The sequence below is a fragment of the Symphodus melops genome (genome assembly GCF_947650265.1).
Source record: "Symphodus melops genome assembly, chromosome: 13".
NCBI lineage: Eukaryota > Metazoa > Chordata > Actinopteri > Labriformes > Labridae > Symphodus > Symphodus melops.
In genome coordinates this window covers 5,960,114-5,974,016 of record NC_136703.1, presented here as the reverse complement: position 1 = coordinate 5,974,016, position 13,903 = coordinate 5,960,114, and the positions used below count along the sequence as shown (strand labels likewise).

At 41.9% G+C, this 13,903-nt stretch overlaps 1 protein-coding gene across 2 annotated transcripts in view; it reads left to right on the top strand.

The window, feature by feature from the left end:
• prkar2aa (protein kinase, cAMP-dependent, regulatory, type II, alpha A) overlaps positions 1-12,891 on the top strand; it is a 44,368-nt gene extending 31,477 nt beyond the window's left edge. For both annotated transcript variants that reach the window (XM_079358940.1, XM_079358939.1), the window contains exons 4-11: positions 1,467-1,603; positions 2,891-2,997; positions 7,292-7,433; positions 8,002-8,103; positions 8,411-8,485; positions 8,591-8,656; positions 10,274-10,412; positions 12,033-12,891. In XM_079358940.1, coding sequence (XP_079215066.1) covers positions 1,467-1,603; positions 2,891-2,997; positions 7,292-7,433; positions 8,002-8,103; positions 8,411-8,485; positions 8,591-8,656; positions 10,274-10,412; positions 12,033-12,157 — 893 coding nt within the window. In that variant the 3' untranslated portion in view covers positions 12,158-12,891. The remainder of the gene's footprint in view (positions 1-1,466; positions 1,604-2,890; positions 2,998-7,291; positions 7,434-8,001; positions 8,104-8,410; positions 8,486-8,590; positions 8,657-10,273; positions 10,413-12,032) is intronic.
• Positions 12,892-13,903: the final 1,012 nt, after the last annotated feature.

Here is a 13,903-nt window from a genome sequence, read left to right as displayed (position 1 = left end):
TTATCTTTACTGCTGTCCTACTGTCTCTGTCGTCCCCGCTGTCTGCACCGCAGTGTGTCCTGTTCATTTGTCGGACCCTCATTTGAGCAGATGAACTCAGTGATTTCAAGTTTCTTTCAAGCTATGTTGTACCAGTTGACCTTCCTTGTCGAGGTAATGTTGTGAGACGTAATGATCCTTTTTGAGACCTGATGTGTAAATATTCTTAAAGATATCATTACAAAGGTTTGTTTAGATTCCTGGACATGAAATACGACGTTGTTTAAAGTGAGGAAAACACATTTGAACTTGTCTTAAACGAAGTAGGAAAAACACATCCCTTTATCAACTTAATGTTTTAAATATATATGTGCGTTGTGACAGTCAGGCCTGATTATGCGTTGGTTTTCATTCCTGTTTCTTGTTATTGTAATCTCTCAGAATCGCTCAAAGGAAAGACACTTAACACACGTCCTCTCTGAATGGACTGATTGGATTTAGATTCGTGAGGACTCGTAAGGATCAACTTCTTTGTGATGTTGAAAATTTCCTTGAAAAACACTTTTTGTTTGTACTTCCATCAAGTTCTTGTAGATGCTATAATGTTGTTAAATCTAGCAGAAACCCTTTGGGTGCTTTCACACTTTAAAAAAACTTTAAGAAAAACTTCACAGCAGCCAGTCAGCAAAGTTTAAAGCCAGTTTTACCCCTGACCACAGCCAGCGTTTCTCGCTGTTACTGTTTTTGAAAGAAATCTGCATGGTCACTGGGTGTGAAGTACATCTTCAGCAAGATGTGAGATTTGCCTATCCTTAAATGTCGTGGTAATTAATTGAAGGCTGCTGGGTTGGATCACACTGACCTGCTGTTTTTGTTTTTTTTTCTTGTCACTTAATGTACAGTAGGCTGCAATAAGAGAACAATCTTTCCTGAGTGGGATTTGTCAGATTTGTGTGTCATCACTCTGAGTTGTCAAGGGATTCCTCTTTATGCACTCCTTATTTCCCAACCGTGCTCAACAGTTGTCTAAGTGAGAGTCTAATGAACATACTTTCCTGTGTGTGTGTGTGTGTGTGTGTGTGTGTGTATGTGTGTGTGTGTGTGTGTGTGTGTGTGTGTGTGTGCGTGTGCGCGCGCGTGTGTGTGCGCGCGCGCGTGCGTACACTGTATTTCAGGATAAAGGGTTTTTTCATTTTAAAAACAAGCTCACTTCCCTGAGAACTGAATGATTTGGATCGGAGTCAGCTGAGCTGTCTGAGTGTTATCATTGAGACGCTCTGGAGGCTTATCCATGATGCACCTCAAGAGACAAAAAAAAAAGCATTGACACACCAGATACACAGACCTGCTTACATGATATGACTTGCACCATATTTATACTTCTATAAGTCTTAGAAAAGTATCTACCTTGAAACGGACAATGTGTTCAACACCTCGTGTAATTATACTAGACAACGTGTTAACGTGAGGTAACGTCTCCCCTCCAGTGTGTGCAGAGGCGTTCAACCCCGACGATGAAGACGAGGACACAGAGCCCAGAGTGGTCCATCCAAAAACAGACGAGCAGCGCTGCAGACTGCAGGAGGCCTGCAGAGACATCCTACTCTTCAAAACGCTCGATCAGGTAAAAAAGAAATGTGTGTGAAAGAAGGAAGGCTCAAACATCAGGTTTCTCTTGATGCCCCGGAACTGCCTTCATTAAGTTTTCTCTGTTCATTTGACTTTTACTGCTGTATTCACAGGTAACACTGACTCCCGCCTCCCCTTAAACAATCATTACATCCACCCAGGGTGAATTCTAGTGTTTGGGTTTGACTTTCTCTACATATTGTGAAGCAAAACACACAAAAAAACACTTTAAAATAAATCGCAGTTAACTTTAAGATTTGAAGAAAGATGTTATGATTAATGAAAGTATTCTTTTCTGCTGAGTCTTTATTGGTTTTGCTACAAAGCAAAGAGGTTTCTCTTCTGGAACAGCTCATGGGGCAGGTCAGATGACAGTATTTTCTAACCATCCTAAAATATCTATCGACTACTGGGAAACGGGACAAAGAAGAACTTGTCAGACAGATCTTTTCATGTTTCATGCACCCTGCTCATGAACAGATAACAACGTCCTGTCAGCTTAATCTGCCTGAACTGTTTGCCTGAAATCTAAAATCACAGAAGCCAATGATGCAACATTGTGATAAGGTCAGTGATGTGTTGCTCTGGTTAAACGACTTAACTTGACGCTTCCTGTAGGTACAAGAAGATTGACACGCGTGTATTCCAAAAAGCTTTTTTTTTTTTTTTTTTTTAAGATTTGTTTTTGGCCTTTATTATAGAGGGAGGACAGTGGATAGAGTCGGAAAGGGGGAGAGAGAGTGGGGAGAGACATGCGGGAGATGGGCCACAGGCCGGACGCGAACCCGGGCCGCCCGCGTGCGAGGACTGAGCCTCAATACATGGGGTCGCGCGCACTGCCGCTGCGCCACCGGCGACCCCCCAAAAAGCATTTTTGAAAGTGATGCTTGGTTATGTGGCTCCTTGATCAATCCTTGTTTGTTTTCGCTGAGAGGATACACTCACAATTGATTTGATATTTTCCAAACCTATGTCTACTAACATTGTGAACCGTGTTGCCCATCTACCCTGACAAATCTATGAGGACTCCAGACGTACCAACATTGTTCATCATGGAATAATTAAATGTGGATCATTTAATTCATCTGGTCTACCATCAAAAGCAGCACTCACGTGTGTGCCGAGGACAGGTTTTTACAGGTGTCTGTATCTAAGTTTTAAAAATCTAGGGTGCCTGACTCACACGGGCTAGATGCCTCCTCAGGCTGCTTGTTGAAAAACGACTTCCTAATTTTTCCACCTCATCTGATTTCGACATCCTTCCTTTTGATCCCCATTCCAGGAGCAGTTCTCAGAAGTGCTGGACGCCATGTTTGAGTTACGAGTACAGCCCCAGGAGCACGTCATCGACCAGGGAGACGATGGAGACAACTTCTATGTGATAGAGAGGTAGGAGGCATACACTCGCACTGGAAGCTGCTGCATTTGTTCACTTCAGCACCGTTTGTTTTGGGCAGCTTGGATGACAAAGAGGCTGGAGGTGATCATGTTTTTACAGCACAGTCACCGCAACAAACTGACAAGGCTGAAGATTTTCACTTTGTGCACATTTTGTGAGTTCAACTTGACGTGGATTTATTTCAGGGAAATTGCTGGGCAAATTTCAGTCACCGGTTTTGCTGAGGGGCTCAGTGGGTAGAGTCTGTCGTCGCTCAGCTCGAAGGTCGGCGGTCGGATCCCCAGCTCCCGCAGCCGCATGTCCGATGTGTCCTTGTTCACAGCCGAGTTACTCCTGCAGCTTCACCAGCAGCGTGTGAATGTGTCTGAATGGGATTAGTTACTTCTGATGGTCACTTTATAGAGCAACCTCTGCCATCAGACCTGCAGTGTAATCTATACAAGCTCGGGTCCTTTTAACATTACTCATTAATTACTTTATTGATTGGTTCAAAGTGTGTTATATGGGTAAACCTATACAGAGAGTAGAAGAGACTTAAGAAGGATGAGTGGAAATTAAATGTTAAGTACATTTGATCAATTCTTTGCACAATGAAACAATATTTGCTGATGTCTTGAAGTATATGATATAGATTTAATTATCATGTGCTGGAAAATAATATGGCACATTATCAGTTTCCCATTTAATACGTTCAGAACACAACAGAAATGTTGACACAGACATACTGGGAATCTTTGCGGACATGTAAGATTGTTGTTGTTACTGAAATGCAAAAAGAACTAAACAATCAGCAATAGTGTGGCTGCTCACTCTGCGTTTACTCCGCTGTTTCTGATTCTACTGGTGCTGTAATGTGTTCGTACACAGTCTGTGTGATTTTCCTGTATTGCTAATGCAAACTGTTGCTCTGTACACAAGCCTTACTGGGATGAAATTCAGTGAAGTGTTGCAGGAACGGTGACATGCGACTTGAAAGAAACCAAGATGCAGACTGTTTTTGAATCTCAACATTCCCCCGAGGCTTTTAGTTGAAAAAGATTGGAAAAAAAACAATGTAGTACATGTGGTTGATTTATGAGAAGGATTCACATCTTTGTTCACCAGCTCGGTCATTTGCATGCTGTAAGTGATCAAAGCTCAGAAAAGAACTTGGTGTTGCTGTTGTTGAACTCTGCCACCAAAGTATGAAAAGGCTTATCAGAGTGTTTTTTTGTTTTTTTCCTGGTGTTTGGTCATCGTCCGGATTCATTGTTAGCATGGCACATATCAGTTGAGCTTAGCAGTACAGTTCCACTTGTTGTGTGCTATCTCTCCATCTGCGCAAGCGCACACGCACGCATGCACGCGCGCACACACACACACACACACACACACACAGCATGCTCCCTGTACAGGAGACATGCGATGACCTTTAAGAGCAGCACGCCTGCCTGCTCATATACTATCCCGGGGATTTTCCCTGGCCTCTTAAAGACGTAGGCGGTAGCTAATGTCATCAGCAGGGTGGGGTGTAAGCGCGGGGACACACACACACACACACACACAGGGATAATCAGGATTATGAAAGAAACGCAGGAAAGAAAACAGGTTAGAGTAATACGTTTTCCTTTAACAATGTCTTTCATTATGTAATTGATGCATAAGTCTCCATCTCTATTGCATGATGTAAGCATAACTTTCAGGGTTTTAACAGATAGGCCTGTCTAAGTTGAGACTATTCAGAGCTAGTCTATATAATGTATTAGAACTTTTATCAACTAAGTTATAAAGTCGTTTAACCTCCAGCATCAAGCAGGTCTGTGTCCCATCAGAACGTACAGAGCACAAACATGAATCCTTAATGACATGTACTAACTGACTTCCCTCAGAAGCTCACAGCCGAACTGGAACTATATCCTTTCATTTACCTCGGATCTGGGCGCTGGTCATGACGTCGCACTCGAGTTGACAGCGTTCAAGTTGCGAGTTGGCAAAAAGTCGGACTAGCAACATGGAAACATCCAGGACTACCTTTTTGTTTGTGTTAGCTCACACCAGGCGATTACAACACACTACGTGATAGACGGCACGCAGAATACCATGACAGCGTGTCCACAGCTGGAACATGCAGCTGTGTCATTAATTAAATGTCACAAAAAGACAATTAAGTCGATTATAACAGCTTCAGCTTAAACGTAACTGTTGATGCATGTAGCAGCCGTGATGGATTTGAACTCTGACACTGAAGAGTGTCCCTTGAGCCGCTCAGTGACATTGGTTCATGCCACATTATTTGTGTATGGGCCAGTGTCTGCCAGTTGGGCAAATTTTGGCCGAGACCAACATTAAAGTGATGTTTCATCTTCCTGTAACACCAGACAACACAGGTCACGTGGATCCATTGTGTTTCAGCTCCAGTTCTTCTTAACTTGTGAGGATCTGTCCAAAAAGATAAACGCCTGGAGCTACACGTTGCTACAACATGCTAACAAGTATTTGTATTTTTTTTTTAAGGGTGCATGATCGGTAATAGTTTTTATGTAAATGACCTCAGTGTTTACCCTACTATTCGTTTAGGGCGATGGCCCACCACCCCAAAAGAAAGACGCACAATACTTGATCCATGCAGTCTGTTTGAACCTGTCCTCTACGTCTCTGATCTTAATGTTTCCTCCTGAAGTTTACAACAAACCAACGACCTGACGCCTGAGAATGAGATGATCTTGATCCAAGCAGACATCAGATCCAGACTGTCTGCACGCACAGAAGGCTTTTACTATTATAGTTGTTGATATATTTTATTGTGAACATTTTTCGGTGTCATGCCCTCTATGTTCGTAGTCAGTTCGCCTTTTGTCCAGGCCTTGAGAGTCCTTGAAGTTTGAATTGAATTATTTGAAGTCATCTGTATCTCTCGCCTTCTTGTTTTTTCTCTCCTCACTCCTGTCCTTCTTCTTACTCCTCTCCCTTCCGCTCACACTCTCTTTGTAATGTATCACGTCTGAGGTGCTTGCAATTTTCTGATAACACTGAAACATCTGAGTTGTGTTTCAAATCTCTTTTTCATGTTTCCTCTCCAATCACAAGAGGTTAAAAGTTAGCAAAGGCTCTGAGCGGGGAAAGTTCTTCTTATGCTCCTTTCAGTGCTGGAAGGAATTCACTGCAGCTCGGATTATTTCTGTCACTGAAGAAGTTTGAGGGAGTGTGTGTGTTTTACAAAGAAACAATGGTTGGAGATGATTGGCTCTTTTTATTCGTTTCCTATCAGCTCATGGAAATTTATTGTGTTGTAACTTATCAATGATCACAGCTTCAATTCTGCCTTTTATTCTTTACATAAGAAAGCAGCCGATCATTTGAACTTGTGCATCGATGGTCTTCACCGATCATCATCCCGAACATCGTGCTAATCCAGACAAACTAATTCAATACTCCTCTAGCGGCAAGGGTTTTATCCCCACTACTCAGCCAATGAGAGGACAGACTATCCTTCAAAATGACTAGTTAATCCTGCTGAGCAACTACGCTGCAAATTACCTTGTGCAGGTTTAATCCTCATACAGAGAGAGAGAGAGAGAGAGAGAGAGAGAGAGTGTGAGTGTGGAGGGAGGAAGGGAAGGAGAGATTGTGCAGCTCTGCTGTTGTATTACTCTCTCTCTCTCTCTCTCTCTCTCTCTCTCTCTCTCTCTCTCTCTTATTATTAAGAAACAACCATGATCACATCGCATGATGCTGAGATTGAAGATATCCAACCCTGTTCACACAGACCAGAGGAATGACTCTCGCATGCGGTTGTGGTCACAGTTAATCAGCTGAAAATGTTTGATGACTTGAATAGATGAATGCACACAGTTAGTTATACTCACTAGTGAAGCAGCACAAACACAGGTAGTGATTTTCTCACTCAGTGGACCAAACACAGAGTCGTGTCCAGAGGCTACAGATAATCTGCAATTAGATATGTGTTTGAACCAGTCAGTCGCTCAATAACCAACACAGCTTCTAGCTCTTCACTTGCGGCTCATTTAATAAATCAAAGTTATTGAAAGTTGTATTTTTTAGTATTTGATTGATGCCTCTGGTCCTGATTCCAGTTGTTGTTCTCTCTCTCTCTCTCTCTCTCTCTCTCTCTCTCTCTCTCTCTCTCTCTCTCTCTCTCTCTCTCTCTCTCTCTCTCTCTCTCTCTCTCTCTCTCTCTCTCTCTCTCTCTCTCTCTCTCTCTCTCTCTCTCTCTCTCTCTCTCTCTCTCTCTCTCTCTCTCTCTCTCTCTCTCTCTCTCTCTCTCTCTCTCTCTCTCTCTCTCAGGGGTATCTTTGACATAGCCGTATCAGGAACATGTGTGGGTAATTATGACAATAAGGGCAGCTTCGGGGAGCTAGCACTCATGTACAACACACCACGAGCCGCCACCATCATCGCCACCCAGGAAGGAGCGTTATGGGGGCTGGTAAGAACATGACAATACACAGAAGCATACTTCAGCAGCAAAACCAGTTTTCTTTGTAGATTTAATTACATGTGTTTGAGTTGTAATCGTAATGACTATAGATAGATAGATGGACAGATAGATAGATAGATTTAACAACTGAACAAATAGGACTTAGTTTAGGATTTATTTTATAAATTATAAGACAATCATTGAAACACAGGAGCTATTAAACTTTTATCTGGAGGTTCTTTTTTTTTCTTTAAGACCTAAACTTTTTACTATGACAGCTCGGTTTTAGAGGTTTCTCCACATTTCTTTTGTCAGGATGCACGCTCAGTTAATTTCTAAGTCTGTGTGTGACCTTTTTTTGCCACCTAAATTGCATTAGTAGCAAGTTCCATTTTTTAGGACCTACGACATGTGTTGATGCTGATACTTGTTAAGAATGGACTTGTGATATCTGTGAATGGAGCCGCTGCTCTGCTCAGTTTCTGCTCCTGCAGCTCCTCCTTGTGGTGAAGTCGGGTCACTGTCACACAGCCTGCAGTCAGTCGTTGTTTGTTTACATGTTTTTTTTTTATCCTAGGACCGGGCCACATTTCGTAGACTCATTGTGAAGAACAATGCCAAGAAGAGGAGGATGTATGAGTGCTTCATAGAGTCTGTGCCCTTACTCAAATCACTGGAGGTGAGTTTATTGGCTCTAGGCAAAATAGAAAATTCTCTTCTTGTCTCCAGCAGCTTGTAGCTTCCCCTCCCACGTCTTTTTAGTGTAGGTTCTTCTAACACATGTGAAGCTAGCCAGCAAACAAGCTGAGAGAAAAACCCCTGCCTGTTTTTACGGCACGGGCACATTTGTGATGTTTACAAAATGTGTCTTCTTACCCTAAAGTCTACAACATATCTCCACAAATGATTTCTTCTGGAGAAAAGTCACTGTACTTGCTTTGTACTCCCACAGTTTCCCTGCCCTCACCTTCTCTTTCTCTGTCCAGGCAAACGAGAGGATGAAGATAGTGGATGTATTAGGAGCAAAACAGTTTGCAGATGGCGAGCGCATCATCACACAGGTAAAAATTTGGATGAGATGTGAGAGCACTGAAATGTCTGGTGTTTGAATATACACTACTTCCACTCCATCAGATGTATTCTGAAGATTGTTTTCTTTTCCGCAGGGCGACGGGGCAGACTGCTTCTATATCGTAGAATCTGGGGAGGTCAAGATCATGATGAAGAGTAAAGTAAGAGCTCGTTTGTTATTTGTGATTTTCCCTCTCTTTTTTTCTGTGCTTTAGGTAAACACACAGTCACCAGTCAGTCCTCTGAACAGTTGGTGCAGCAATCAAGAAAATGGCATGCGCCCAAAATAATTCAGATATATAAAACCACAACGTTCCCCTTTTATATATCATGAGCCACCTGGAAATGTGTGTACGTGAATCAGCCCATATTCAATCTTAAATCGTCAATGCAAGCGCACCTCATGGATGAGCAGGTCAAATGTTTCCAGCGCTGCATCAAACAAAGTAAGACAATGAATGAAGTGAATGAAGGCAAGGTTAAACGGCACTTCTCCCGGTACCCTAATAACCCGAATAATAAGACCATGTTGCTGCTGATGTGTTCATGTCAGACCCTGCGCAGTGCCAAAACATCCACCTTTCATCATGACGCTCGAGTGTATCTGCAGTGTTTAGACTGATGTCTTCATATATCGTATACGCGTCACCATATCTCTGTGCGCTCTGTGTCTTACAGCACAGTTCGCTTTATTAAAACTAAAAATCACATGACTGGATGTCACTCTACTTTGGGTCTCTATATCAGTGGTTATGTTGGTATTCGGTCCTTCAGGACAAAGAAGGTGAGACAGCACTTGCTGTTTTAGGCCCTAAACTGTGGAAAGCTCTCCCAGCTCAAATCCAATCTGCCACCGAGCTCACAACTTTTAGGTCAAATTTAAAAACCCATTTATTCAGGCTCGCATTTCAAACGTAGCCACTAATTGGACTGTTGCACTTTTATTTTTATTTTATCGTTGTTTTAATTGTTTTAGTAGTATTGCTTTTAATCTTGTTAAAACACTTGAATGCACTTTGTGCACCTTTTTGTGGTGCAGCTGTGTCTGCTGCTCTTTCATGTCACCATTGTGTTTTAATTATGTTTTAGTAGTATTGATTTTGTTCTTGTTTTTACCCTGGAAAGCACCTTGTGCACCATTTGGTACTGGAAGGTGCTATACAAATAACATGTGATTGATTGATTGATTGATTGATTGATTGAACACTGATTTAAATATGTGGCAGACTTTTCGTTTGTTTTGTGAAAGTTTTCATCTTTTCATGTTGAAAGTAACTTTTAGGAAACTGCTTACTTCATGCGCACGTAGAAATTAAACTGCAGGTTTTCAATAGCGTGAATTTGTTAGTAAAGTTTGAAACTGAGAGAATTTAAAAAAGTGACAGTATGATGCGTTATGCCTTCAGTTCATTAGCTCTCTGTCAGTGTCACCAGTTTCTGCTTCTTCCTTGATGTTCATACGGCTCAGTCAATTTGTCATAAAAGATCGCAAACCTTTACGGGGAAATGGCGTACGCCAGTGTCAGGGCCTGTGAACAATGGAAAAAAGTTTTTCTGTGCATTAGTACTGAAGCTGCCTCTACATGTAACACACTAACAATGACAACCCACACTCCCCTGCAAAGACCATCAGAGAAGACAAGTGTTACCTGGTTTTGCCTAGCAACAGAAAGAATCACTCAAGGGTCTGCTCAGCTGTTCAGGGCTTCTCACTGGGGGGAGGGGGAAAAAGGCGCTCGGTGGTTTCTCACCTTTCATCCTCTCCTCTCTCCCTGCAGACGAAGGCAGACCACGCAGACAATGCGGAGGTGGAGATAACGCGCTGTAGCAGGGGTCAATACTTTGGGGAGCTGGCCTTGGTCACTAACAAGCCCCGGGCCGCCTCAGCCTACGCAGTGGGCAGTGTCAAGTGTTTGGGTAAGAAATCATACACTTGTTGAATGTTTTTGTCTGCTCTCAAGAAAATCCTGATGGAGTCAAACATGTTCATAAAGTAGCTGTTTTTGATCATGATTTCCACTAATGCCAAGGAAGCTGATTTTACTGTTACAGTTGAAATAAAGGCTGATCCCTCATGAAGTCCCTTTTACTAGCCCGAGTGGCTGCATGTTTTAAGCAGTGATTTCAGTTTTGATGAAATAAATGTTGGTTTCTATCAAACGTCTGTATAGATGAATTGTTTATCTGGCGAGTGAAGAAGCTGACAGATCACAGAAGTGAAGAAGCTGACAGATGCTGACAGATGCAGAAGATAGGACGACCTGCTGTCGTCTTATCTGCAGAATAAAAAACATTTCCAGGCAACCCAGTTCCCAACCCAAGTCCCTACGGACTGAGCTCCTGCCGCCCCCTCAATTATTTATCAGACTTTTCAGTTTACCATGAGTTAGTATTCACCTTTTGAGTTTGATTTAATCTGTAATGAATGTTTCTCATCTCGTCTGCCATCATGACCTTGTTTTTTTTTTTTATTAATGAAGGCTCTTCAGCAATCATGTTGTTTTCTGGTGCACTCATTCAGGCTCAACGGTGGAGGAGCAGCTCTTCACATTTAAAACTAAACAGAGGATTTTTAACAGTGGATCGTGTCGCTCTCTCGCCTCTCTATTGTCTGTTGTGAAATCTGCTTCAGCTTTATTTCATGACTCCAATTTTACAGCTTTTATTCACAGGCGTCATCTTTCATTGTCCATATTGTCAGCTACAGTCTTTTTTTGTGTGCTCCCTTTATTTTATCACCTTTGTCATATACCCCCTGTCAGTATTTACATTCACCTTTGTTTTGTCTCTCACTTCACTTTCTGTTCCTCGTTCCAAGTGTCCAACAGCCTGTCCTGAACAGCTGCAGAGGAAAATCTTGCTCCCTGTTCTTCAATAAAAGATGCTGTCTGTTCTACTCTCATCCTTTTCACTGTCATGTTGTGACTGAAAAGATGAGCAGCACTTAGAAAGTCCTCTTGGGCCCTGCAAGGACATTTCAAATGGTCCCAGGCCTGTCTGTGTCCAAGCACACCTATAAAATCCTTATATACTATAACTCTTTACAGCTGAATAAAAACTGAGAGCATATCCCAGCGGAATGGGACGCGTTTGAAGAGAAAAGCTGTGAAAACATTTCCATCACTGAAGCTGTTTGTATTATCGTGATATTACTCACTCATTCACATCATCTTTATACATAACATGCAAAGGTATGAAGAGCCACAAGGCAATGTCGTTCTGCCTTTCAGTTGGCAGCACAGGTAGCAAGAGAGACAAATGAGCGGCTCGAGTAATGAGGAAGCCGGCAGTATGAAACAGATTTGTGTGTGAGATATGCTACAGCCCTTATTTACACATCACGCCTATTTTGCTACCAACAACCTCATCACACGAGCTCAAAACAAGCTGCAGCAATATGCCGCCATTGTTTGCTTTAGTAACAAAGCGCCCACTGGATTGTTCAGCAACTAAGATGACTCCACGCTGACGCCCTTAAACTGCCTTTTTGTCTCTCTCTCTCTCTCTCTCTCTCTCTCTCTCTCTCTCTTTCTGCAGTAATAGACATCCAGGCGTTTGAGCGCCTCCTGGGCTCCTGCAAGGAGATCATGAAGAGGAACATCTCCCACTACGAGGAGCAGCTGGTGGCCCTGTTCGGCTCCAGCATGGACCTGAGAGACTGAGCCTCCTACACCACCCTCCGTGCCTTCTATTACATACACACACACACACACACACACATATACACTCACACAAACATATGTCCTCCCTCACATCATGCAGTGGCTTTTTGGACTCATTATAAGCTTTACATAGGCCATGCCAATTGTTCTTGGCTCACTTTTAAGTACATAAATGCCCACACACAGTATGACAATAGGCACACACACACACAGACACCTATGTAGGCACTGAGAGACACTCACTTTACTTAGTCTGCTCACCCTCGTGCACAAACACACTCCTTCATAAGCTGTCTTTGTAGATGCAACAGACACATAAAGTCACATACACAGCGAGTTGAAGGCCACACATTGTGTTGCTTGAGCCAGCTTCAACCTCATAGTATGAATGTCTTTGCTGCAATTACCTGATACAGTCAAGGCGGCGTAAGGACGCATCATGCAATTGCACACACACTCCACACACGAGTAAAAAACAAAAAAAACACATCATCACGCTTCATAGGTGCAGGCTTTGCATTCATGTGAGCGCTTAACCCAAGAGTTGTTCCAACAAGCCTCAGCAAAGGACACACCAACATACAGACACAGACAGGCGTACAGATACAGACCCGCAAAAACACATGGGTTACCACACGTGCAAAAAACAGTCATGTTGTGGTAAAATGGAGATGAAAAACTTTGAGAATCTCTCAAAGGAAAAGAAAATCAAAATGCAAAAAAAAAAAAAAGAAGTTTAAAGAAGACAGATAAGTTTTAGAAACGTTTTATGAAGATAAAAAACAGAAGCTTTGATAAAATATTATTTAAATAAAAAAAGTGTTTCCTCTTTGGGAGGCCGGGGTGCAGAACTTTGTGTGCGCGCTCCATTCCTTCCTCTACTGTTGTTGATTGAGTTGAGTTGAGTTAGTGCTGGTGATTATTGCAGTACCACAGAAGAAGCAGTGAAAACAATAACAACCCAACGTTTTCTGGGCAATTGTTATTCTATCTTTGACGCCACACTTCATTGTATTGAATTAATTATTAATGTATTGTTATTATATATTCATTTATTATTTTTTGTTTTACTTTGACCAATTCTGATAAAATTCACCGTCCATCTCTGACAAAATGTAAAAAAAAAAAAAAAAAAAAAATTCTAATGAAAACAGTAGTGCTTATTTCTCCTTGATTATCCTTGAATGAGTTGTCCTGGATAGAAGAAAAAAAGAAAAAAAATAAAGCAAACATTTTGTTAAAAAATGTGCATCTGTTTGATTTACCTGACTAACACATCGTCTTCAGTGCGTTAAATCTATTACAAACATATTCCAGGTTTCATAGCTGGATTACTTCACACTTATTCTTGTCATGAAAGGAAAAACTCAATCAGTGCAATTTTTTTTATTTTAACTTATGTTTGGTAATTGTTGAACGTTTGAGAAGTGCTGTATAGGTTGGTAAAAGTCTGGACCGAACACTAACAATGTATTGTGACAGAAGTTTCTTCTGACTGTCGTTTGCAACTACTGGACCGGCACAGATTACAGTGACTAGTATATGCTGCAGGTGAGTCCACATGTAAAATATATATCTGCAATACAATCTAATTGCATTTATTTAAAACTTGACATGCTACGATGAGCTGTAGTGGAGAAAGGTAAGACCAAGCAACAATTTGCCCCGAGCGGGTACTCGGTGGAAACAGGGCTTTGATACATGTCTTGAAATCGCAAACATTTGCCTTTCATGGAAGATATTATT